Below are 26,195 nucleotides of genomic sequence, written 5' to 3'. Positions count from 1 at the left end.
GTTCCACTTTGCATGGGTTCCTTACAAGGACCAGCACTTAATTTTTTTTTTTCAATTCCTAATGCTGCATTCTTTTTCTCTAAGAAGCCCCCCCGCCAGGTTATATATGTTTCAGGATCCCCCAAACCTGCGTCCACCTTGATCACAAAGCACTTTGTTCTAAGGGCTCTTGGTGAAAAATGCGTGATAGAAAATGTTCCTCTGACTCATTAATCGAGCACCTACTATGCAGAGACTTCTGTCCTCGAAAGCTGTGGAGGAGCTTGTGGAGGGAACACCCTCCACAAGCAAGCTCATTAAACAATACTGATTTTATACAATATAAGAATGACTTCTTTCACTTTTTCTCTCTTTAGTAGGGTCCCTTAGGTGTCAGATGTTTTAAACAGCAGCCTTCTACTTCCCGATAGCACTCTGGCAGGCTCTCCAACCCCCAGAAATAGATGCGATAGAATCCTTCAAATGTAGTGATGCAGGCCAGGAGGGCGCCTGATTAGATAGACCTGCACAAAAATATTTTTAGATGCATGTTGGACATATCACATGTGCAGTGATTCCTGGGATGAACGCGACCACAGACGTACATGAGGAAGAGAAAGGATGCGGTTGCCCACTGCCAGCACCACCAGGGGCCCAAGCAGCGTTTTGATGGGCTTGATCCCCGGAGCCAGCAAAGTCCCAACTCTAGGGCTTGTTTTAGACCCCTCGGCAGTGCCTCCCATCGCTTTGTCAAGTGAGAGGTTAGCTTGGTGTTAGGAGTTGCTGTTAGCTGTGTGGTCTTAAGGGTCTTGGGGACCCTCTAAAGTTCACATCATTACCCTATTTGATAGGTCAAGAAACTGAGGCTAAGAAGGTTAAGATCCCACAGCTTAACGTGCGGGAAGGTTAAGGGCTGGCTGTTGGAATAACCAGAGCCCTGGAGCACTGTGATCATATCACTTTTCTCCAAATTAAGTCACTTATTTTTCATTTTCTAGATTTTACACACAAGTCATAACATATAGGATTTATCTTTCTCTGTCTGACTTATTTCACAAAGCATATCCTTCAGGCCCATCCATGTTGTTGAAAACGGCAAAGTTTCATCTTCTTATGGTTGAGTAATATTCCATTTTTTATATGTATATATATATACATACACACACCACATCTTCTTTATCCATGTATCTGTCTACAATTAGGTGGCTGCCATATCTTGGTTATTGTAAATAATGGTGCTGTAAACATGGGGGTGCATGTGTCTTTCTAAGTCACTTTTTAACCCGGTTACTTTGCTTTTTAACCTGTCAAGTAGCTAAAGATTTACTTTAAAAAAAAAAAAAAAAAGCACACATGACAGTGAAAGAATTGAGACTCTGCTTAGATCACGAGGCTGTTTCATGGTGAGAATTGACCATATTCCAGGAGGTAACCAGGCTTCCCTGACAGTTCATTTGGTAAAGAATCCACCTGCAATGCAGGGACCCTGGTTCAATTCCTGGGTAGGAAAGATCTGCTGGAGAAGGGATAGGCTACCCACTTCAGTATTCTTGGGCTTCCCTGGTGGCTCAGCTGGTAAAGAATCTGCCCCCAGTGCGGGAGACGTGGGTTTGATCCCTGGATTGGGAAGATCCCCTGGAGGAGGGTAAGGCTACCCACTCCAGTATTCTGGCCTGGAGAATCCATGGACAGTATAATCCATGGGATCACAAAGAGTCGGACACGACTGAGCACCTTTCACTCAGGAGGTAACTAGACCTCCCTTTAAAGCCTCAGCTGAGATGATGCACATTCACTTAGAAAGAAAGACCTGCAGTTACTTGTCAAACTGCCCAGGAAATATCGGGTGGGGGTGGCCTCGGGGCTTCCACACCTGCTCAGGTGAGCGGGTGAGGGCAGATATGAGAACGGGAGCCATGAAGGTGTCAGCTTGGTGTGAAAGGTGCCCAGGTGTCCGGGAAGAAGCTTTCTAAGTGGTCTTAGATATATTAGTGGGGACTTAGATATATATTAGTGGGGTCTTAGATACATAGGTGGTGACTCACATAACAAGTTTTTTTTAAAAAAGAGATTCTTTTCCCAGGATGATAAATACTTGACCCAGTCATTGCTTTACAGAAGCAGGTGTTAGGACCTTCTGTGATGGGTTCTAGTCCTGAGGAGCCCGAATGAGAAGTGAGGCTCCCCTGCCCCGGGGGACTAGAGGGGAGCTCTGTTAAGGTGTGAGTGTGAGTGAGGTAACTAGCATATAAGCTCATGATATACAATGATGGAGGAAGGAGACAGGGCAGAGGGTGTATCCTTGGGACCGCCATGGGGAGAAGGGCCTCGGGACAGGTGGTTGGTGCAGGCCCCTCTGAGGTGGCTTCTCTGGGGACCAGAGAAGGGGCCAGCGTGTGGAGGGAAGGATGCTCCAGGCAGAGGTGGGACCAAGCTTCATCAACCCGAGTGATAAGAGGCCTGGCCAGTTGGGGCAGATCACAGAGGCCCAACTTGGCTGTAGGAAGGACCTGAAATAGAAGACTCAGCCTAGGCTCGAAATACCACGTGGATGCTAACTGCCCAGTTTGTATCTGTGGCTGGGCCATCTCTTCTGAACCGCAGCCCCTGCCCATCCCCTAGATGTTCTTGGGGCATCTCACACTTAACGTGTCCCAAGGAGTGCCCCCATCATCCTCCCAGATTGCCTTCATCTCACACCGTCCCCCTGACTTCCTGGATCTGCTGCTTCTATTCACTGCCCTGCCCTCATAGAGACCCACAGTGATGCATGGGGGGGTGGCAGGGGGAGCCTTTGAAAATGGCACCTCTCTGCTCCGAAGGTTCCACTTTCCCAAGTAAAAATAAAGTAACAGCCGCCTGGTCAGCAGGGGTCCTGCAGATCCTCGCATCCCACCACCCCTCCCACCCCCTGCCTTTTTTTTACTCCTGTTCCAGCTGCGTGGACGTTCTTACTGTTCCCGCCTCAGGGCTCTAGCACACACTGTTCCTTCTCTCTAGAACACTCTTCCTCAGAGCAGAGTTTCCATTGGCGGGGTCCTTTTTTTTTTCCTTTTAATTTTAGTGTGTACTTAAAAAAAATTTTTTTAGCTTTATTTATTTTTGGCTGTGCTGGATCTGGGTTGCTCTGTCCGGGCTTTTTTCCAGTTGCCTTGAGCAGGGGCTACTCTAGTTGCAAAACATGAGCTGCTCATCGCGGCAGCTTCTCTCGTTGTGGGGCACAGGCTCTAGGCACTCAGGCTTCAGTAGTTGTGGTTCCTGGGCTCTAGAGCACAGACTCAGTAGCTGTGGTAGACGGGCTTAGTTGCTCCGAGGCATGTGGGATTTTCCCAGATCAGGGACAGAACCCGTGTCTGCTGCATTGGCAGATGGATTCGTTACCACTGAGCCCCCAGGGATGCCCAGAGCTTGGATCCGCCTTGCTAGGGGCAGGGTGGGGTTAGGACATATCATTGCAGGATGTTGGGCAGCGTCCCTGGCTTCCTGGAGCGCCTTTTCCCGGTGTGACAACCCGAAATGTCTCCAGACGTCACCAGGAGTCCCCTGGGGTGGAGCGGTCACCTCCTGCAGGTCTTTGCCCACGTGTCCCCTTCACTCCGAGGCCTTCCCTGAGCAGCCCACGGGGGCTTCACCGACTCCCTGCGGTCTCGTCCATTCCCACTGCTCGGTGCTGCCTTGAAAGTTCCATTTTCTGTCTCTGTTGTTTCCCCTGCTGAAATGCCAGGAGGAATCGTGTCTGTCCCATCACCGCTGAAGCCAGCACCCAGAACAGGGCCTGGCACCTGGAAGGTGCTGGAATACCTGTCACTCCCGCTGGAATGAGTACGTGACAGGTGTTGAGGGGTGGCCGGTCCCAGGTGTGAAGCAGGCAGGAGGAGGCGGGAAGCCTGTGGGGGAGGAATCACTTTGCTGATGCTGCCTCAGCATTTGAAAGACACATTTGCCTGGGGCCAGGGGGCCAGGGCCTTCTGGCCAGAATCTTTCGTGCAAAGACATCGGCAAAGAACCCACCTGCAGTACAGGAGACGCAGGTTCGATACCCGGGTCGGGAAGATCCCCTGGTGGAGGGCATGGTAGCCCACTCTGGTATTCTTGCCTGGGAAATCCCATGGACAGAGGAGCCTGGCGGGCTACAGGCCGTGGGGTCACAAAGAGTCAGACACGACTGAGTGACTCAGCCCTACTGTGTGCCAGGCGGACATCGACGTGTGGATAGGAGAACCACTCAGTCTGTGTTGGGAATTCTTGGCGCTTCTCAAACTTGAACTTGCAAGGGAATGCTGGCAATCGTGGTGACGTGGGGGTTCTGATTCAGGGGGTCTGAGCCCGGCCAAGACTCTGCGTTTCTCACAAGCTCCCAAGTGCTGCTGCTGCTAGTGAGGGTGCTGTGTCTGAGTGGCTCAGCGTTTCCCAGGAAGACACGTGCTGGATGGGGCGTGCCTGCTTCTGCACAAGCCCCGTGGGGCCCCCATTTCCCCGCTGTTTAACCAGCACAAGTTAATACTGAGTACAGGGGGTTGGGTCTGGGAGTGTGGGGCCGGCGGCCCACGGAGGAGAGATTCCCGCAGCCTGCCTTGATGCAGGAAGCCCTGGACCAGCACAGAGCAGGGAGGCCGGGGTCTCAGGTCAGGAAGCCTCCCCAGACCGGCAGAGAGAACTTTGCACTTGAGCTGAGCCTCAACGCCACCGGAAACCAAGCCACACCACGAGGCAGGAGGAAGTGCCCCGCCCACCCTCCTCTGTGGTTTTCGGTCTTTCCTTCCCCTGTGGGTGCTTGCCTTGCTCTCTTTTGGGTCCCGGATGGGGCCTCTCAGGGCTGGGTGGGAGCAGATGCCCCAGGAAGGTCTCTCGTTCTCTCTTTGAAGTAAAAACATAACCGAACTGGAAGGAAGTAGTGGGTGTGAGGAGGTGCATGGTGGTGAGTGCCGGATTCAAAGCACTTCTTCTAGCTGTGTGACTATAGCTTGGTCAGTTCACCTCTCTGGGCCTCATTTTCTCACCTGTAAATTGGGGGTCATTGATATCTCCCATCACTGGGATACGGGGGTGATTGAACATGCCTGAACTCACAGAGCGCTCAGCCTGGCCCAGGAAGATACAAGGGGGCCTCAAGGGGGAGAGTTTGAAACCCACCAGAAGTGTGAGCCCCGGGGCCCCTCATGGGCAGACCCTTCTCGCTGGTCACTGGGGCAGCATCGCTGGACCACTGGCCACGGTGTATCAGCTCCTGCCCCCGGAGCAGTGCTCCGCCCCCAGTCTGGGTGATACAGGGCAGTTCCCATAGGTGGTGAGGAGGCCTTGGGCTGAGCTGGTTTAACCAGCCCGATGGACACCTCAGGGCTTGAGGGAGAAAAGGAAATGAGACCGAAACTGGCCTTTACAGGACTGTAGAGTCAGAACCCGCTTTTTACCACGATCCCCAGGATTTGTTTGCAAGTTTATGTTTGAGAAGTGCCAAAATTCCCTAGTTTGGGGGGCAGAGGGGTTGCACCACACGGCTTGCAGAATCTTCTTAGTTCTTTGACCAGGAATTGAACCTGAGGCCATGAAAGGGAAAGCACTGAGTCCTAACCACTGGACTGCCAGGGAACTCCCAAGAATTCTCTGCTTGCATCAGGCAGTTCGCCTGCCCACATACCTTTGTGCAAAAGATCCTTGCAGGAAAGTCCTGGTTTTGTCCTCTTCCTTGCCCTCAGATAAAAGCCTCTTTCAATGTCCTAAACTGAAGTTGGCCTTTCCCTGCCTCTGGGTTCAAGGCCTGCAAACCAACTTGTTGAAGAAGGAGGTTGGCAGATAGCCCAGAATTGCTCACAGCCTCCCCAGGACCAGAGAGAACTCAGGAGAAGTTGCTCCAGGGCTGGGCATCCATATTCTAAGTCAGGGCATTTTTTCTCAGCAATAAGATGTTTCTTCACCTCTCTGCCTTTGTTTCCTCATCTTTAAGGTGGGAATATGTTCCTACTTTCATAATGTAAAGCTCTCAATAGTACCTGACACCTGGGGTGTCTGTAGGTTAGCTGCTGCTATTATCACCATCATTGTTTTAAAATGAACTCACTGCATGTCACACGTTATGCTAATAGCATCTCGTGTACGTGTGTTAAATTGCTTTAGTCATGTCCAACTCTTTGTGACCCCATGGTCTGTAACCCACCAGGCTCCTCTGTTCATGGGATTCTCCAGGCAGGAATACTGGAGTGTGTTGCCATACCCTCCTCCCCAGGATCTTCTCAACTCAGGGATCGAACCCCCATCTCTTATGTCTCCTGCATTGGTAGGCAGGTTCTTTACCACTAGTGCCGCCTGGGGAGCCCAATAGCACCTTACGTGTGTTTATCTCACCTAATCATCTCATTAACCCCATGATACTGCCTGGATATGTCCATGATCCCCATTTTATAAATGAGAAATTAAGACTCTGGGATCTGCAGTGCCTCAACCAGGGCATGTGCCTGGTCAGGGGCAGAGCCTGGACTGGCCCCAGGTGTGCTTAACTTCACTTCTGCTTTGATATATGTGTGTGTGTGTGGGGGGGGGGGTGCTGCTTGGTGTGTATCCAGTTCACAGATGAGGAAACTGAGGCTGGGAGCGTCAGTAAGGTGCCCATGGTGAGGGAGAGTGATTCTGGCTTACAGAGAAAGGCAGCTAGGGTTCAAAGACACCTGCACAGACCTGCCAGGGTCTGTGAGGCCAGGACCCGGCAACACTGTGTCCCCAGCTCGCTTCCTAGCATCTGCCTCCCCTCTGTCAGTGGGAGGCCAGACCTCTCTTCGGTTGTTAACTTTCTTCTCTAGACATTCAGTCAGGTTCTTCGAGGTCCTCCTGCCTCTGTCCTCCTCCTGAGACACTGCCCTCCCATGTCAGCCCGGGGCCCCGCCACCCTTGTGGGATCTCCTGGTGCCAGGGGTGCTGCTGGTGTGTCCCTCCTTGCCACCTTAACAAGCACGTGGACCTGTTTTCTCCCAGTCCCTTTAGAACCTGCAGCATCCTGTTTTGGCCTCTGTTCCCTCCTGGGGAAGCAGCCAGACCCACTTCCCCAGTATATCCCTGAATGCAGTCCTTCCAGCAGCCCCGGGACAAAGCTCCACTGAGAGCCCCTGCCTGGGCTCCGCAGGGCAGAGCAGGGTTGTGATGCTCTGCAAAGATCTGCGAACCGGGAGCGCCTCGGGACTGGACGCTGAAGAGCTAGGACGCTGGAGGAAGGGGCGGGGCCTGGGGCCAACGCCCCGCCCACACCCAACGCCCCGCCCACGCCAACCCTCCCTTCCGCTCCGCTGTGCATGCTCCATGCGTGCGCTGCCTCAGGTACGAGGCCTTGAGGATGTGGTGCTGCGGAAATGCGAGGCCCGTCCCCATGCTCTTGGGCACCTGAAAGCCTCCATCCGTGGAGCCCTCGCTCCTCACAGGACACCGTGCGTGCTGTGTTCCAGACTTCCTCCCAGGCATGCTCACCACAACCCTCTGAGGCTCCTGAGTGCAGAGGAGCAAGCCCGAGCCTCAGAGAAGCCAAGTCGCTTGTCCCAAGTGGCAGAGCTGGTAGAACCCTGATGTGAGTCCAGAGGCTGCGCCCACTTCGTAGATGAGGAGACTGAGGCTGAGGAGGGGTTGACAGGCACCACGACCGGACAAGAAAAGTCAGAGAGGGCTTGGGGTCTCCTGCTGACTAGCCATGCCGCAGCTGCTGGGTTCCTCCCCTTTCTCCCCACGTCCCCTCCCAAACTCCACGTAGTCCCTTTGACTTGAGCTGTTCCCATCCCGGGGGCTCTGGGTTTTCCCTACGTTTCCTCCCGTCACTGCATCTCTCTCACGGGTGCCGTGCCAGAGCAGTGCGGACTGCCAGGTGTGTGACGAGCGGTGACAGGGACAGTGAGACGATCTTTCACAAGCTGAAACACACCCATGACCCCAATCCCAGAGCAAGGGCAGAGCATCCTTGGCCCCAGGCCTCATGCTGTCTCATAGGGACCAACCCTGGAGGTAGTTGGCCGTGGACCTGACTCCGAGCTGCACAGGTTGGCGCCTCACTTTTTGAGCTCTGTAGTGATGAAGCCATGGTGCAGTGGTTCTTTGTGTTCTAGTTTTTAAAAAATATTTTAGGAATGTTTTACAACAGGCTTGCTCATGCTTGTGCTCAGTCGTGTCTGACTCTTTGCAGCCCCATAGACTGCAACCCGCCAGACTCCTCTGTCCATGGGGTTTCCCAGGCAAGAACACTGGAGTGGGTTGCCATGCCCTCCCCTGGGACCGGGGTGAGGTCTTCCTGACCCAGGGATTGAACCTGTGCCTCCTGCATTGCAGGCAGGTTCTTCAACCACTGAGCCCCCTGGGAAGCCCTTAGAACAGCCTGATTGATATATAATTCACATGTTACACAATTCATCCACTTAAAGTCTACAGTCCACATAAGAACATTTTCATCACTGCCAAGAGAAACCCTGTGTCAACTCCTAGCTGTCAACTGTCCCCCAGTCCCTGGCACCCACCAGTCTGCTTTCTGTCTCTCTGGATTTGCTTATTCTGGACATCTCATATATTCATACGTAGAATCATACACCGTGTGGCCTTTTGTGTCTGGCTGCTTTCACTTAGCATCTTGCTCTCAAAGTTCATCTCTGTTGTAGCATGGGTCAACACTGCAGTCCTTTTTATGGCTGAATAATATTCCACGACCAGCTGCTCTGGTCAGCTGCTCTGAGTGGGTTGCCTTCAGAATTGGGCCCTCAGGAATCTTTTAAATGTTGGCATCCATTGATACTGGCTCCTGAGTTTGGCCAGATGCTGCAAGGAAACGAAGCTAGGAGTGCTGAGTGGTGGGGAGAGGCGGGAGACAGCTTGGAGAAGGAGAGAACACGGAGGCGTCCGGGCCCCGGGTAGGTCCTGCTTCTCCTGTCTGAGCCTCAGCCTCCCCACCTGTTTGATGGGGGCAGGACAGGGCTCAGCTGTGTTTACAGAACCTTCCAGCTCTGATGGTGCGGAATGCCCCTTGTATGTGGCACTTCTCCTTCCCAGCGTGGGTTGGTTCTAACTTCAAGTTGTAAATCTGAGGGTCCCTGGACATTTCTCCTTTTAAGTGGCTAATATCCTCCCAGCTTCCCCAAGCTGGGTCTGCCTCTTTATTCCCCGGGATTACCAGCCTGTGTTCTGGGTCCCTTCCAAGGCCACTGGCTGGTGAAAGCCACAGAGCAGAAGAAGAGGCGAGCAGGAAGCAGGTCCGAGAACAAAGGACAGCCTTATGTGGGAAGGTTAGTCAGGTGGGGACTTACCTGACTCCACGCCTGCAAACTCACAGCCTCTGGGACCCAGCGACACCCGGCCCCAGCTACAGGGTGGCTGTGTTTGAAATTCACCATCTAATACGAACATTTCTCTCTCTCTTTAAACAGCTTTACTGAAATAGAATTCGCATATCCTACGATTCACCCACTAAAACGTGCAATGCAGTGGCTTTCAGTATGCTTCCAGAGTACTGTATCTATCACCACAGTCAGTATGACAACGTTTTCATCACCCCCTAAAGAGTCCTCATACCCTCAGTACCATTCCCCAGCATGGCTCCCAATTCCCCAGCCTCTGGCAACCACTAATACCCTTTCTGTCTCTATGGACTGATTTATTCTGGACTTTTCATATAAATGAAATCATACACTGTGTGGCCCAGCTTATTTCACTTAGCACCGTGTCTGTACGGTCCATCTGTATTGTAGCCTGTTGTCTGTATTTCATTCCTTTTAATGGCTGAATGTGCTTAGCCATTCAGTCGTGTCTGACTCTTTGTGACCCTATGGACTGTAGCCCACCAGGCTTCTCTGTCCCTGGGGACTCTCCAGGCAAGAATACTGGCGTGGGTTGCCATGCTTTCCTCCAGGGGATCTTCCCAACCCACGGATTGAACCTAGGTCTTCTGCATTGCAGACATTCTTTACCAGCTGAGCTACCCAGGAAGCCCACTTCTATCACTATTCACGGGCAAATTTCTATGTGGATGAATGTTTTCATTTCTCTGGGGACATATCCAGGTATATACCTAGCAGTGGAATCACTGGGTCATGTGATAACCCCAGGTTTTTAACCTGCTGTGGACACTGTTTTTGAAATCTCCAAGCAAGCAGGTTGCTGCTCTGATTCCAGGACAGCTAACTCAGGGTTTCCCTACCTGGGGTATCTGACTGCTCAGAATGAGATGCAGGTCTTGTGTCTGCATCTTTCTGGGGGATCGGCAGGGTGGATGTCCAGGACATCTATCAGATTCCCAAAGGCGTCTCTGAGCCTCCAGGCCCTCTGTGGTCCCGCTGGTCCAAGGGTTAGAGGAGGAGGTATGCCAATGCAGCATATTCCAGTCCTGACTCATGAATTCTGGACCATTCTCGTAGGGCCTGCTCAGGGTGAAAAACACAATGTGAGGAGTGATGAACATGCTCTCTGACATCATTCTTTTCTCCTTCATTTGCCGGTGTGCCTCCTCCTTGGAAACCCAGGAAGGAGAACTTCAACAATGTCCCTGACCTGGAGCTCAACCCAATCCGGTCCAAAATCGTCCGTGCCTTCTTTGACAACAGGTGAGCCCTTCTCCTGGAATGCTGATGGTGGGTGACTTTGTGGGGAGTGTTTTGCCTTTGTGACCTCTGTCATAACTCGTGTGCTCAAAAGGCATGTGATGTGTTGGGTAGGAGTTGTGAGCATGGGTCAGAGGTCTAGCAGTTCTGGATTCATGGATAGGTGACTTAGGACAGCTCACTCAATCTCTCTTGACCTCTGTATTAGTCAGCTATGGCTGCATAACAAGTTACCCCCTGCCCCCAAACTTAGCAGTTTAAGACAATACATACTTATTAGCTCACTATTTCTGTGGATCAGGGATTTGGGTTTTCTGGCTCAGGGAGGGTCAACTGGGGCTGCAGTCACCTGAAGGCATGACTGGGTGAGGCTCTGCTTCCGAGCTCACCCACCTGGATGTTGGCAGCTCATGAACCAATCCCCAGAGCTACCACACCTGGCAGCTGGCTTCCCTCAGAGTAAGGCATTCCAGTAAGAGAGGGAGGGAGAAGAGAGAGACTGGGCACTTGAGATGGAAAACACCATCCACTGGTAACTTCATCTTGCAGATAACATTCCATCACCTTTTCTATATTGTTTTCATCAGAAGTGAGTCCCTGGGTCTCCCCGCATTTGGAGTCTGGACCTCATGGGGCATGGATACCAGGAGGCAGGCTCACTGGCGCCCTCCTGGAGGCTGCCTCACTTTCCTTATAGATAGAAGGACGGTAATAATAGCACCTGCCTTGTGGTGTTACTGTGAGGCTGTGCTGAGATGATGTGTGTTGAAGAGTCAGAGTATGCTCAATGCCCTGGCTTACAGATGGAGAAACTGAGGCAGAGAGAGGCACCATGGACAGTGTCCCAAAGCTGAGGCTAAGGCCAGAGCTCATGTCCTCAAATGTCCAGTGTCGTCAGAGTTGAAAGACTCATGTATCAGGAGGGACATCTCTGTGTCTGAGGCTTAGTGAAGAGGTAGGGGATGGACATGGGGGGTGGGCATGCCCTCACCAGGCTGCCAGAGCCTGTGGACAAACACCCCGGTCCCAGGCCTGACACCCTGTGTCTGCAGAGATGGCTGAGGAGCAGGGGAGCGGGCATAAAGACAAAGGAAGGGAACTGGCGTGTTGAGATCATGTAATAGGTGGGGTCTCCCTGGACGGGCTTCAAGTTGTGCAAGCCTGAACCGCCCAGCTCAGTTCTGCCAGGACTGTGGGGCCCTGAGCCAGAAGTGGGGCCTCACTGTTCACAAGGGGGGCTGGGAAGTCCTCGGGCTGCCCCGAAAAATACAGCAACCTTCCTCCAGGGCCTGTGGGGTGAGACCTGAGGAGAAAGTGCCCAGGAGTTAGCCAGGCAAAGCAGAGAGAGACCAGAACTGCATGTGCAAAGGCCCTGTGGCATAAAGTCCAGGTATACGAGTGACAGAGAGGGGACTCAGCTGGAACACAGAGAGGCTGAGCGTAGTGAGAGGTGTGGGGTGGGCAGGGTGCATAATGCAGACCCTAGGCCAGCAAGAGGTGTCTTGACTTCAACCCAGGAGCAGCATCAGGGGCTGGGGGCAAAGACAGGCTTTAAGGGGAGTGTGTGGAGCATGAAGCAGGTTGGCATCTTGCAGAGGTCACTCTGGCTGCCAGTGGGTTGTCGATGACTGAGGCCAGGGTCCCTTGGGCTGGAGCCGAGACTCCTGAGTGCAGAGGGATGGCAATGGGTGGCTTTGAGATACCTGGGAGGGGGTGACTGAGGGCAGAGGAAAGTGAGGGAGCTGGTACCTGAGGAATCACCCCCAGCAAATTCTCACACGGTCCCTTCAGAGAAGGAAGGTTTGAAGTCACGTGGTCAGTGGTAAAGATGGGAGTAGAATTCTGCACCCCCACTTTCTTTTTAACCCTGATTCTGCCGGCGGAATCCCAGGGCGAGGCCTGGGTGGGTGGGCAATGAGCAGAACAGGATTGGGGGGCGTTGCTGACAGGTGGTGGAGTGGGGGTGCAGATGATGTGGCCCCCAACGTGGAGACAACATGGCCCTTGGGGTCTAGGGCTGGAGGTGTCAGAGGAAGATGATGAGGGGTGACCAGAGTGTCGTGGCGGCTGACATGAGAAGGGGGCGGCATGCAGATGTGTGTGTCTGTATATACCGGCCCATGAGCACCTGCCTGTGAGGCTTGTTTCTGAAAGACTGGATAAGACCGGGGCAGCTGTGAGGTTGGTAGAGCTCCGGGGACCCAGCCTTCTGTGGTTGGAGCTGGAGGGGCTGGTGTCTTCCATGGTACCAGGTGGGCCAGGATGGGGAGAGGGGCATGCCCCGGAGGTCCTGGTTACCCTGCTGCCCCCGGGCCTGTGGAGCCCACCTGGTTCTTCTGTCCTCACCGCCGGCCCAGGAGGAGAGTGGTGGGGCTGGAGGGGGACCTGAGGAAACCTCTACTGTCCTGATGGGTGGGGGTGAGGCCGTGGACACCCGGAGGCTGCCTCACTTTGCTCACATACAGCACGATGACTGTAATAACAGCACCTGCCTTATGGGGTTGCTGTGAGGCTGCGCTGAGATGACGTGTGTTCAAGAGCCACGGTATGCTGAGTGCTCAGTCGTGTCCAACTCTGCCACCCAGTGGGCTGTACCCACCTTCCCCCGCTGCCCCCAGGCTCCTCTGTCCATGGGATTATCCAGGCAGGAATACTGGAGTGGGTCGCCATTTCATTCTCCAGGAGATCTTCCCAACGCAGGAATTGAACCCAGGTCTCCCGCATTGCAGGTGGATTCTTTAACATCTGAGCCACCAGGGAAGCTGTTTCTTTCTTTCTTTTTTTTTTTGGAAGCTGTTTCTTAAAGCAAGGCTGGCCGGAGGTCACTTGGCCCTCCGCTGTCCCCTGGGGAACAGGCTGCAGGAGTTGTGTTTTCAGGTGAGGGTGGAACTTGAGTGTGGCCAGGCTGCTCTCCGGGACTGATATGCTGCCCGCCGAGGGGACTGGGCCTGGGCAGGAGCCGGAGCGGAAACCTCCCTCCGGCCAGAGGACAGGCAGGCGCGGCCCTGAATCCAGAGTCAGAGGCGGGAGAGACACCCGCCTTGCTTGGAGCGTCCAATGTTAGGACAAAGCCCTGAGCGCGGGCGCAGGCAGGTGCCTCCCGAGGGATGGAGGGAGGCCTCAGTCAGTCAAGGAACGTTGAGTGTCTTGAGGTGGACATTGAAACAGGCTTTCAGGCCCCTGATGAGAGGTGTGTGGTGGGAAATGGGGGCAAAGGCTGGGCTGAGACCTGGGAGACCAGGTGGAGGCTTGTGGTGGGGGGAGTCACCCCAAGAGCTGGAGAAGCTTCCAGAGAGCATTGAGCAAGGGAGTGACAGAGTCTCATTTGCTTTTTTAAAATATTTATTTATTTGGTTGCATTGGGTCTTAGTTGCAGCATGTGGGATCTAGTTCTGTGACCTGGGAGGGAACCCGGGCCCCCTGCACTGGGAGTGCAGAGTCTTAACCACTGGACCACCAGGGAAGTCTCTGACTTGCTTTTTGCAGAGCTCCTTCTGGCCTCTGCCCATTGGGATGGTGGAGGGTGGACCAGGCTGTCCTAGGAGAGAAGAGGATCAGATATGATAGGGAGGGAGTCGAGGGGTCCCTAGGCCTACAGTGCGGGCGGCTCACGAGACACCTGCTTTAGAGAATGACCATCAGAAGACGATGCAGCATGGTGAGCAGGAGACAGGGAGGACAGTGGCCCATAGCGGGAGGTGAGAGCCCACTCCCACCCCCATCCCCCCGTGGGTTCTGGGACCTCAGCCTTGGGCACCTGCTTAGAGACACGGTCTGGAGAAAGGGAGGCCCCTTGTGAGTTGGTGGACTGCCCAGAGGTCACCAAGAAGAGGAGGATTGAAGAAAGGCTTCCCCAGCCGGGACCTGGAGCAGCTCAGCGCCCGTGCGTCCTTTACATTTCTGTCGTGTAAGCTCTGCCAAGGAGTGAGGGAGGAGTCAGAGGACAGGCTGGAGGCGGTTTCAAAAAGTACCAGCATCTGCCTTGCATCCTAAGGTGTTTTGGGAACAAGACAGTGAAGCAGAAAGCTGGTTGGAAGGCAGTTTGAGCCAGGTCTGTCCCCACCTCCATGGGCTCTGGTCCTCACAGAGTCATTGGAGAGTTAAGGAAGTGAAAATACTGCACTCAATCGGGCTTTCTTGCAAAAAGAGTGCTGTGATGCAGGGCTGCAGATGTGGATGTAGCCCCCATTCTTTTAGGGTTTCCCAGGTGGCACTAGTGGTAAAGAACCCGCCTGCCAATGCAGGTGACTTGGGAGACGTAAGTTAGGTTCCTTAGGTTGGGAAGATCCCCTGGAGGAGGGTATGGCAACCGGCTCCATTATTCTTGCCTAGAGAATCCCATGGACAGAGGAGCCTGGTGGGCTATAGTCTATAGGGTCTCGTAGAGTGGGACACGACTGAAGCGCCTTAGCGCACACACCCATTCTTCTATCCACTGACCCTGACCTCGGGGTGCCCCACTGTGGAAATTGGAGTGGAGTACAGGTTGGCCTGGCTCCAGGGGCTGTGTCTGGGTTTCCTCGGCCTCTGCCCTCTGGTCGCCTTGAGAGACCAGGATGCTGGCCCACATGGACCTCCCGGGGACATTAGGATGGGAAGGAACCCCCTGCCCCTGAACTGGGTCCTGATGCCGAAGCAGCCAGGTCACAGCCTTCCCTGAGAAGCAGACACACATGGCCTGCCTGCCCCGGGGCCCATCACATGTCCCCGAGCTCATCTCCATCCCTCTCGCTGCAGCCGGAACCCCCTGAGAAGGAGGTGTAAACTAACCCACTGAACCATGCCTCCTAGGAGCCTGATGACTCCTGGGGCTGTTTTTACACCTTGTAAGTCTGGTCTGTGCCCCTGACAGCAGGAACTCTGAGGTTATTAAAAATCTGTCCAGAGGAACAGTGGGAAACCTTTGTAAGAGATGATTTCAGAGAAAATTGAAAAAAAAAAAAAAAACCACCACACACACTCAAAGACTAGGCTTACTGAGTCCTGGGGAGATCCCCTCTCATCTCTCCAGTTGTTGTTTCACAATCCACCTTTCGTGATCTAGGCTCGGGAGCCACTTCTTTCTGGAAAATCCTGGAATGGAAGCTTGGGGATAGTGAGATCTCTGAACGGTGGAGTGTGGTGCACGCTGCAGGGGCAGGATTTGAAAGGGAACAACTGGGCCCCTGCTTCCGTGGTGGCGCAGCGGTAAAGAACCTGTCTGCCAATGCAGGAGATGCAGGTTCGATCTCCAGTTGGGAAGATCCCCTGGAGAAGGAAATGGCAAGCCACTCCAGTAGTCTTGCCTGGGAAATCCCATGGGAAAAAGAGCCTGGAGGGCTATAGTCTGTGGGGATCACAAAGAGTCAGATACAACTTAGCAACAAAATCACAACAGACGGGCCCCTGGGGAGAGAACCTTGAATGTGTTCCTTTAAGCTGAGATGTGGTCCTGACCCCAGGAGGCACCCAAGTGCATTTGAGAAGCACCATCATCCCAGGCCAGCTGAGAACTGTCCCTTTGCAAGGAGGCACAGGGAGGGTAGGGGGACCATCAGACAGATGGCGGCCTGCCCCAGTAGAAGTCGATCAGCGGTGAGAGTAGGGCAGTGGTGGGTCAGGAGCCCGTGTTTGGTTGGCGTCGGCTCCAGGCTGACTCTTTCCCGACCCCTCTGCCAGGACCTGGACTTGGTGGCTTGTTAGTGCCCTCGCATGCATTTGCTGGGTACCCGCAGTGTGCTCGGCACGAGACGGACCCAGCCTTGGGTTCGCTCCCCGAGCCCCGCCTGGAACTCAAGCCCTTTCCCACCCCTTCGGAAAAGCATCCACAGGGACATCTCAAACCGGCCCTCATCTGTTCGAAAACCTGCAGTTCTTTGGTGCAGTTCACACTTTGGTAGGAAACAGATTACTCAGAACTGCCTGCCCACAGATCACTGTGCCCGAGTTTCAGACGGCTGACAGAGAGCAAGAACTGGCAAACTTTCTCTAAAAGGCCAGAGAGTAAATATTTTAGGCTTCACGGGCCACATCATCTCTGTTGCAACTGTTCAGCTCTGCCTTTGTAGCCTGAAAGCAGCCGCGGATACCATGTAAATGAGCAGGCATGGTCGTGTGCCAATAAAACTTTATTTCTGGACGCTCAGATTTGAATTTCATGTAATCTTCACTTGTCATGCGATGCTATTCTTTTTTTCCCCCCTTAACATTATTTTTTCAACCATATCAAAACATACAAACCCTTCTTAGCTCATGGGCTATAAAAAAGCAGGCGGCAGGCAGGATTTGGCCCCTGGGCTGCAGTTTGTGACCCCCTAACCCTTTTGATCTAAAGGAAAGGGTCAGGAGACGTACCTGGTGAATTACCACCTAACTCTGTCCCCCGTGCATGCCTGGCAAGCCCCCCGCCCCAGCAGAGGTGCAGCTGCCTGTGTCTGCCCCAGACCCCCGGATGGTGGTTTCTGGGTGGAGGAGTGCAGCACAGGGCTGGACTAACCCCCCAGGGGGGCCCCGGGACCCTCACGAGCTGGTCGCTGGGTAGCAGAACCCAAGGCTGGGATAGCCATTATAGGTGAAGTGAGTGCCTAGAGGGGCCGGGTTCTCTGGAGCTGTGGGCGGCAGTGAGATGAGGTTCTGTTTTGAATGCATTTCTGACACCCCCTCGTTGCTCCCACAGGAACCTGCGCAAGGGATCCAGTGGCCTGGCCGACGAGATCAACTTCGAGGACTTTCTGACCATCATGTCCTACTTCCGGCCCATCGACACCACCATGGATGAGGAGCAGGTGCAGCTGTGCCGGAAAGAGAAGCTGAGATGTGGGTGTCCCCGAGGCCTGCTGTGCCCCCTGCCGGGGGTGGGGAGGGCCAGGGAGCCCCAACTCTGGGCCTTGGGGAGGGGGGTTTCACAGCATAGAGGGTGCTCCCTCTCCTAGGCTGCTCTGAGACAGCCTCCTTGTTGACACTCCTCAGCAGCTGGTGATTTTCTGGAAATAGAAGGGTCTGTTGGTGATGGGAAATTGGTTCGGACAGACCTGGTTCAATCCAGCCCTTCCGCCAAGCAGCTGTTGACCTTGAACCTGACACTGGGAACAAGGGCTGGACACGTGCGTGGTTCTGAGGCTGGATGAGACCTCAGGGGTGCTTTCATCGCTTGCCCTGGTCCACAGCCCGCCACCAGACTCAGCTTCACGGGGCACCCTCCACGGGCCCATGCCTCCCACCCTCGGGGCCCCTCTGGCCCTGGGTCTGAGTTCAGGGCGGGCAGCACCCCTCCCTCCCTGTGCACTTTCCCAGGACTCCAGCATCCTTCTGCACCCTGCTCCCAAGGCAGCAGCGTCTGCAGGGAAATGTAAACAGGGCCCAGGCTATACTTAGCTCGGGATGTGTCCTGAGGACTGCTGGGGGCAGGGGGATGGCGCCTGGTGTCGGCCCAGCTTCCAGATGGTTCCAAGGGCTGGGTCAGGGGTCATGGGGCCTGTGGGATGGGACAGACTCTGGTTCAAACCCCTGGCTGCCCCTCTGTTAATGAAGTGAAGTGAAAATCACTCAGTCGTGTCCCAACTCTTTGCAACCCCATGGACTGTAGCCCGCCAGGCTCCTCTGTCCATGGAATTCTCCAGGCAAGAATACTGGAGTGGGTAGGCCCCTCTCTCCAGGGGATCTTCCCAACCCAGGGATCGAACCCAGCTCTCCTGCATGGCAGGCGGATTCTTTACCATCTGAGCCACCAGGAAAGCCCCCGTTAATAGGGCAGCTGTGGGCAAATGCCTTCGCTTCTCTGAGCTTGTCAGCCCCGTCTGTGACACGGGCTCGGGGCAGGGTCGTGTGAGGATGAGGGGCAGAGATGTTTGCAGAGCGCCAGGCAGGGTAAATGCCGGGACGAGGCCTTCGAGAGCTTGAGGCTCCCTGAGGCTGAGCCAGGGGTGGAGAGGTCACCTCCCCTTCAGTTCCTGGCTCTGCTGGGATGCAGGCTGCTGAGTCATGTCAGCAAAGGGACCAGGTGACCTCACTGAGACAGAAGCAAGCCAAGCAGGTGTGAATGCCCCTCGGGGGCCGGCTTGGATCAGCCAGGGGCGGGAGGGAAGCAGCAGGGTCCATGACCTGCCCCAAGCCCAGGATGGCAGCCACCCTCTTTGGGTCTGTCAGGAGTGACACCTTGAAGTCACGCTGAGCTGACTTCCTCTTGATGAGACTGTGGCGTGATCCACCGGCCTTGGCTCACCTGACACCACCACAATGAGGCAGAGGTGTAGTGACTCCCATTTTACAGATGGGAAAGCTGAGGCTCAGAGAAGTGAGGTCGCTTGCCCAAGGTCACCCACCAGAAGTGGTCCGTCTGGCCCCATGCCCTTTCCCTTGCACCCTACAGCTTTGGCATTCGGGTTGCATTGCTGGGGGTGCTTTGCTCAGTTTGAGGGAGGGGGAGGTTGGAGGAGCAGGGAACCCAGGGCTCCCTTCTCATCCTCGCCTGACTCATTCTCCTCTCCCCGCCACCCCCAGTTCTGTTCCACATGTACGACTCGGACAGCGACGGCCGCATCACCCTGGAAGAGTATCGAAATGTAAAGTATGCTCCCGCGCCCACCCAGCGGGCCCTGGCGCCTCCACACACCGCGCTCAGCGGCCTGGCCTGAGGCCCGAGCTCACGGTGTGTCTGCCCCGCCCGGCAGGTGGTAGAGGAGCTGCTGTCGGGGAACCCGCACATCGAGAAGGAGTCGGCGCGCTCCATCGCCGACGGCGCCATGATGGAGGCGGCCAGCGTCTGCGTGGGGCAGATGGTGAGGGCCCGGGGCCCCTGTCCCCACCCTCCACTCTCCGCCCGCCGAGCCCTGCCCGCTCTGAGTCTGCGCTGCTGGAAGGCCTGGAGGGCAGAGACCGCCCGTGGCCTGCTCGCCACTCCAACTGGGCCTGGCGCAGAGCTCCGCTCAGAGACCTCGCTGCTTTCCTGTCCCACCAGAAAACTAGGACTGAGGTCCCAGTCCTGGGGGGTCGGGCCGGGCAGGGGAGGCTGGGCTTGGGGGGCCGCAGACCCTACTGGGTGGCCTCCCTGGGCCCACAGTAGCGCCTGGCACAGCGCCAGGCCCGGTGGGTGTACCGCATGGGCTCGCTCTCGTTAATTTTATTCTTAATGAGGCGATTTGTGGCCTGGAGGGCAGGGGTCTCCTGAGGGCCCACGATCTGGTGTCCAGGGAGGAGCTGGGAGCCGCGGGGGTGACGTGTAGATGAGACAGGCTCGGCCATCGGGGCGTGTGGCTGATGAGGGTGGGAGGCCTCCCGCTGGTGTCAGAAGTGGTAAGTCATCTCTCAGAGCCGGGCTCTGGAGCCTGGGGTTTCTCCGCCCCACGATGTTGACACAGGGCCCTCTGGGGTTGCAGTGTTGAGCAGCGTCCCTGGCTTCTACCTACTGGGCCAGTCACACCCTCCAAGTCATGACAGCCAAACGTGTCTCCAGACACAGCTGCTGTCCCTGGGTTGGTGGGGGGTGGGGGGGTGTGAAGTCACCCCCAGTGCAGAACAGATGGAGCAGAGGGCACCGGGAGGAAGGCCAGGGGACCAGCGCGTCCTGTGAGCGGTCACTGCCGGCGTTCACAGGCTCGGGTGGTGCTGTTGCGGGGAGAGGGGGTTGCAGGTTCCCTTGGGAGGTTCCAGGCAACCAGGCACCCCCCAGGGTCCTCCGAAGGGTGAGCACAGGCACCGTGCTAGGTTCTCCATGGGCATCACTTCATGGATTTGTAGCCTTGGTTCACTGGTTCCAAGTGAACCAAGGCTCAGAGACAAAGGAGTCTTCTGGGCTTCCTGGACAGTGACCTTGGACTCGGTCTTACAGGGGCTCTGAGCCCCTGGGGGGCTGTGTGGGCAGGCACGTGATCACCTCCGTGATGAGGTGTTCACCTCATCATGTTCCTTGATCCTTGTGGTGGGTCTCAGGTGGTCCCCTGGAGACCACCCCCTCTGGCTCCTACGTATTCACCATGGCTGCCGTCCCAGACAAAACCACCACGGCTTTGGGGTCACCCCAACCCAGGTGGAGGGGTGTTTTTTTCCTGCTGGAACATGCTGTTTGTGCCCAGGCCCGTCGTCTGGAGATGATGGGCCTGGGCCTGCCCCCAGGAGCAAGGGAGCTGTGGTCACTTTATTGACCTGCATTTTATCTGTCTGCTTCAGGGGCCCTGGGGAGGCTTCTGGGTTTGGTGAACCCACCCTCCTCAGCAGATTAAGCTGCTGCAGAAAGGGCTGGCAGCCTCGTTGGGGAGCGCGGGGATCCCTGGCCAGGCTGCGCGAGCCGAATCCCCACTTGATTTAATTACACTCTCCTCCGATAAATTGCTCCCTGTCGTACTCTAGTTTCAATTGGCGAGTTTTCTTAATTTGCTGTCGTGAAATCGCTGGCAGCTGGCAGCTGCTGATCTGCATAGAATCCACGCATCCTTGGAGCCCGTGCAGGCTTCCCAGGGTGGGTATCCCGCCACCGTGGGCATCATCTTCCTTAACTTACCACTCTTCTGTGTGCTTGTAAAATATTTTCTCTTGTGATCATCGACCAGATAAACACAGAGGCGTGGGGCAAGGGGCGACCATGTCCTTTCATACTGTGCGGCCTCTGAGGACACCTGACGTTTCTGCCAGAGACAGATGAGGCATCGCCCACCGTCGTGGACTTCCAGGGCTGGCTGTCCACTGCGGTTGGGATCTTTCCAGGGTGCGTCTCTGGGAAGCCTTCCTGTGGCTGGAGGGCGGGCCGGTTTTCCTGGGATCTCGGCCCCGGTGCTGCCCCAAGCCCCCGGCCCCTCCGCCTGCCTTGCTTCCACTGGGCGTCACCCTCCAGGCTGGGTCTCGGGCCCAAGGGGCCTCATCTATAGTTCACTCCCCTTGGCTGCCCCCAGGGACCTGGGGTGGGCAGCAGGCAGAGGGCAGCGCTTCTTCTGTCTGTTGACCCTGGTCACGAAGAGCAAGCAGCCGTAGGGACAGGGCTGGTCCAGGCCTTCTAAAAATCTGGCATTTTTCATAAAATTAAAAAGTATATCCCAAATTAGATTAAGAGCAAAGCCCACTTGAGGGGGCTGTTGGGAGATTCGCATCAGCTCATGGTAATCACGTTGGTGAAACACTTGTAGCAGACACATGGAGAGTGCTGGTGTCTTCTTCCTTCTTTTTTTAAATGAATTATTTACGTATTTATTTTTAGCTGCGCTGGGTCTTCGTTGCTGCACGCGGGCTTTCTCTCGCTGCGGCGAGCAGGCGTTACTCTCTGGTTGCGGTGTGCTGGCTTCTCACTTGTGGCTTCTCTTCTCGGGGCTCCAGAGCACTGGCTCGGTCGTCGTGATGCATGGGCTTAGTTGCTCTGTGGCACGTGGGCTCTTCCTGGGCCAGGGATTGAACTGGTGTCCCCTGCATTGCAAGGCGACTCTTAACCACTGGACCACCAGGGAAGTCCCTGGTGTTTTCTTAACTACGCGTCAGAACGAATCTCAGAGCGGTACATAAAGAGAAGTGTCTCTCTCCTGGTCCTCCTCCCTAAAGAGACCTGCCTTTGATGGATTTTTCCTGACACAGATCAACGCGCACACTGGGTCTTCTAGTTCTGAGTTACACAACACAGCGTTCAAGTCCCCCGGCTTTCTCGTCCCCGTGCTGACCCCTCACGTCCCTGGGGCAGGTGGCAGCCATCTGTGGCGTAGGGAACAGCCTGCAAACGTCTTTCTGCTCCTTGTTTTTTTTTTTCCCACCGGGCGCGTATCTTGGAGCCTGTTCCGTATCAGCCCATCTGGGATCGACCCCTTCTTCGTGGTAATCCAGAGCCTGGATGACCACGCTTTCTTTGGCTGATCTCATGTTCACAGGCGGTGGGATGTCCGCCCGGTTGTCACGGGCACGGAGGGTGCTGTGGGTGGGGGTCGTGGGGACTTGGTCGCAGCGGCATCAGGGACAGGAGCCTCGCTTATCATGTTGTGCGTCCCTGGGTGCACAGGTGACTCCGCAGGAGGGGAGGCTCCTGGACCCCATGCCATCAGGCTGACTCACGGGCGAGAGGGGTGGGCTGTGCTGGCTGGCCCTTCATTCCCTTGGCCCTTTGCCCAGTGTCTGGAGTGCCGGTCAGCCCAGAGCTGCTCTCAGCCAAGCCTGGTTTGAGAAGGCAGGACGGAGAAATGACAGGGAGTGTCTGTTGGTGGCCGCCCCAGCCTCTGTGCCCACCCCACCCGCCTTCTTTTCCCATCCTTGTCAGCCCTGTCCTCCCCAGGGACATAGGTAGGGGGTGGGCCTGCACCAGCTCCCACCCCACCATCAAGGGGATGCCAGAGTTCAAGGTGACTAGCCCTGAGCTAGAGCCAAACAGTCCAGAATGTTCTTATGGTCCTACCTACATGCCCCATCCCCCTTTCTGTGTCGGAGGGTGGAGGTGGAGGGTCTCTGGGCAGAAACCACTTACTGCGCCCCGTTCTCTGTCCCCAGGAGCCTGATCAAGTGTACGAGGGGATCACCTTCGATGACTTCCTAAAGGTGGGTGCCTGGGAATTGGGGGTGGACATGGGGGCTGCACTGGGGGCTTGCGGGGGACCCTGCTGGTCAGGAAGAGACGGGCGTCTCAAGGGAACAGGGTCTAGCCTGAATGTGGCCTTTACAGTGGTTTAAACTGGTTTTACTTATGTTTATTGAAAGGGTAATGTTAGTCACAGACGGTCAAAACAACTTAGCAAGTGCGAAAGGGCCTCTGAGGGAGGCTCCGTTTTTCTCCCTATCAAGTCCCTGGTCCCCTTTCTCAGAAGCACCCTGTTGACAGCTGGAACCAGGGTCTGGAATGTTCCATGCCTGTGAGCCCAGCTCTTCTCAGCACGCACTGGTGCTGCCCACGTGCGGCCCTGCTGCCCTCCCGGGCCTCACAGACAGTGCTGTGTGCCCAGCTGCCCACCTTCCACCCTGGTTAGTGGACGTTCAGGCCTCGCCCAGCCTTCATGGCTGCAAATGTGCCTGCACACTGGGAATCTGGGTGCTCTGACTGGCAAGGAGTCAAGCCTGCCGGTGCTCTGCCCACTCTCTGGCCCTGAGCATCCCAACAGCGGTGCCCCCGCACCCCTTCAAGGAGCTGAGGAAGATGGGAGGTTAGGGCAATGATAGCCAGGGGCTCCTGGGCCAGCTGCCAGCACTCCCAGGCGGCCCTTTGGGAACAGGCCTGTGCCCAGGACAGGGCTGGGGACCCCCACCCTATGGCTGAAGCTCTAGGAAGCCGAGGGGCAGCCTGTCCAAGGGGTAAGAGGAGGGACGTGAGGAGGGGCGTGGGTGGTACAGACCCGGCCTGAAGGAGAGACGGGAAGGGCCTGCTGAGCTGGAGGAGGTCAGCCTCCCTCTCAGACGTGCCCTGCCCACTCCCCCAGGGCGGGTAGACGGGGAGAAGTTGAGCTGGCATTTGTGCCATGGGTGACCTTGGCATGCGGAAAAGTGGTAACACCCAGGCAAGAGCCAGAATGAGAGGTGAGAAGACAGGGAGGGCAAGGGCAGGTTAGGGAGGAAGGATGCTGCTTTAAGCCAGAAGACGAGATGAAATCCTTTTTGGCCTCAGAAAACCAGCAGTCTGTTCCCAGCCCTGCCCCGCCCGCCTCCAGCGCCCCCAGTCCGTGGCTGCTGGGCTTTTCCCGACCAGCCGGCCGCTCCTGTTCTCTGAGCGCCCCCCGCGACCCTCTCATCACCTTGGCATTTGGCAGAAACCACCCTGCGCATCCAGACCTCTCTTCCTGGGAACACCCTGCCCACCTAACAAGGAAAGCGCCTGGGACTGTGGGCGCATGACGGTGGCCGAAAGTGTGCCGAGGCCTCCCTGTGGCTTGGGTGCCCACAGGACTGTGCGTACCCGAGCCTTGTGGCTGTCCCTGGAGATGTTGAGGGCGACACTGTGAGAGTCTGAAGTTCTTACATAATCAGGGAGACAGTGACCAGTCACCGCCCACCACACCCCTTGGTTCCTGTCCGCATCCTTCCAGCTGTCTCACCATCCGTGGTCCTCTTGGGCCCGAGTGGCCGAGGAGCAGAGTCCTGGGTGCTGGAGCCCGTAGTGCGGCATTGGGTCTGGTGGCCTGAGTGTCCGCTAGGGCCCTGGCCAGGATGGACCCTGATGGCCGTGCCAGGTATGTGGTGACAGACGTGGTCTTTGGCAGAAACCACCTTTCCTGGGCAGGAGCTTATCTTTCTGGAACACGGTGACCTATCCTTGGGAGGTTATAAAGACCTGTCGCGACCTTTGAATGAATGATGATGGCTTGATGAGATCTTACAGTTGCACAGCCCTTAACAGTTTACAAGCCGCTTCCGTGCAGGATTCCACGGGAGCCCCTACCACGGAGTGGGCAGCACAGGTGGTGGTCTCCACGTCTTTCTGGTGCAAAGGAGGTTTAACAGGGGCTCAGGAATTTGCATGAAAATCACGGAGCCTGAAGTGGTGGTGGGTGGCTCGAGTGACTTCAGCTAGGAGCCTGGATTCAGCACTTAAATAATAACTTGCTGTGACAGTCCAGAAGGAATCTGAATGTCAGAGCCCAGTTAACCAGCAAAGAGGCAGATGGAAGAGGTTCCGCACTTTGCTCTGGATCTCACCTGTGGGGCATCTTGGTGGGTGGCGGAGGTGGGCGGGCAGGGAGTGGCTGGGGGTCTTGGGGGGTGGGGATGCCCACTCATGCTGCTCTGTCCATGCTCCAGATCTGGCAGGGCATCGACATCGAGACCAAGATGCACGTCCGCTTCCTGAACATGGAGACCATCGCCCTGTGCCACTGACCGCCCGCCCCCACGGAGCGTCTGCACTGGGACCTGGGCTGCACGGGGGCCCCGATTGCTGCAGCCCTTATTGTAAATAGCCAACACGCCTTGCTCATCTCGTTTTCCCGCAGGGTATGGTGTGTGGGACTTTGCTGTTTTTATCTCAAATAAAAAAGGAAAAGGGTTTGGTAATGAGAGTGGCTCCTGTCTGTTTCCCACGTCCACGCAGGCGACCTGGCCATCTGGCTGCCCAGAGGTTGACCGCAAGGAGGAAGCAGTAGCAGCTAGTTCTCAAAGGCTGGTTTGCAGGGGAATTTTTTTTCTCCCTTCCTGTCTGGTGTATTTGGGGTTAACAGGTTGCTGTTTTCCCGACACAAGTGCTGGGAACTCATCTGCCTCCTCAGTCTCCAGCTCCTCCATGGCGGCTCAGAGGGTCGGGGGGCTTCCTGGGTGTCATGACCCAATATTCAGGCCCAAGGAGGAGACCTGAGCAGGGCCAGCCAAGGGGATCACCTAAGTTCACCCCATGGTGCTGGGGGGGGGGGTGCGGCCTGAGGACAGGGGAAGCCACACGGCCTGCACCCCGGGGTCCCCAGCACAGCAGCAGCTGGGGAGGCCACCGGCCCAGGTAAGCATCTCCCACACCTCTGGTTGTCACCTGCTGGCAGTGGAGGGTGAGGCAAGGGGGAAACACGGTCGTTCAGCTGGGGCGGTGGCTGTGGCCAGTGAGTCAGCACAGGGCTGGCCTTCGGTGGTGCCCTGGGGACCTGTTGACTCTCTCGGGCAGCGCTGTGGTCTCTGGTCACGTTCTGCTTCCTGGTGGTCCCTGTCACTGACACCCACTGGAAGGTACCTTCCTAGCCTTCTAGGAAAGCTCCCCTGATCATTGGTTACTGCTATTATTCTTTGTGCTCTTAAATTTGCAATTCAGTTTTGGTC

General features: G+C 55.9%; 1 protein-coding gene across 4 annotated transcripts in view; it reads left to right on the top strand.

Moving 5' to 3' along the window:
- The window catches only part of TESC (tescalcin), a 60,707-nt gene extending 35,259 nt beyond the window's left edge, over window positions 1-25,448 (top strand). For 2 of the 4 annotated variants that reach the window (XM_043901774.1, XM_043901773.1), the window contains exons 3-8: window positions 10,455-10,535; window positions 17,188-17,327; window positions 19,011-19,072; window positions 19,181-19,288; window positions 22,962-23,009; window positions 24,209-24,433. In XM_043901774.1, coding sequence (XP_043757709.1) covers window positions 10,455-10,535; window positions 17,188-17,327; window positions 19,011-19,072; window positions 19,181-19,288; window positions 22,962-23,009; window positions 24,209-24,400 — 631 coding nt within the window. In that variant the 3' untranslated portion in view covers window positions 24,401-24,433. Of the gene's footprint in view, window positions 1-10,454; window positions 10,536-17,187; window positions 17,328-19,010; window positions 19,073-19,180; window positions 19,289-22,961; window positions 23,010-24,208; window positions 24,434-25,196 lie in introns of those variants that run through there. The other 2 variants (XM_043901775.1, XM_043901772.1) reach the window with 2 other exon arrangements.
- The last annotated feature ends 747 nt before the right edge of the window (window positions 25,449-26,195 follow it).

Source organism: Cervus elaphus, chromosome 5, assembly GCF_910594005.1.
Source record: "Cervus elaphus chromosome 5, mCerEla1.1, whole genome shotgun sequence".
In the NCBI taxonomy this organism is placed as follows: domain Eukaryota; kingdom Metazoa; phylum Chordata; class Mammalia; order Artiodactyla; family Cervidae; genus Cervus; species Cervus elaphus.
Note: the sequence above shows the minus strand (reverse complement) of the source record. Positions and strands in the feature narration are given on the sequence as shown.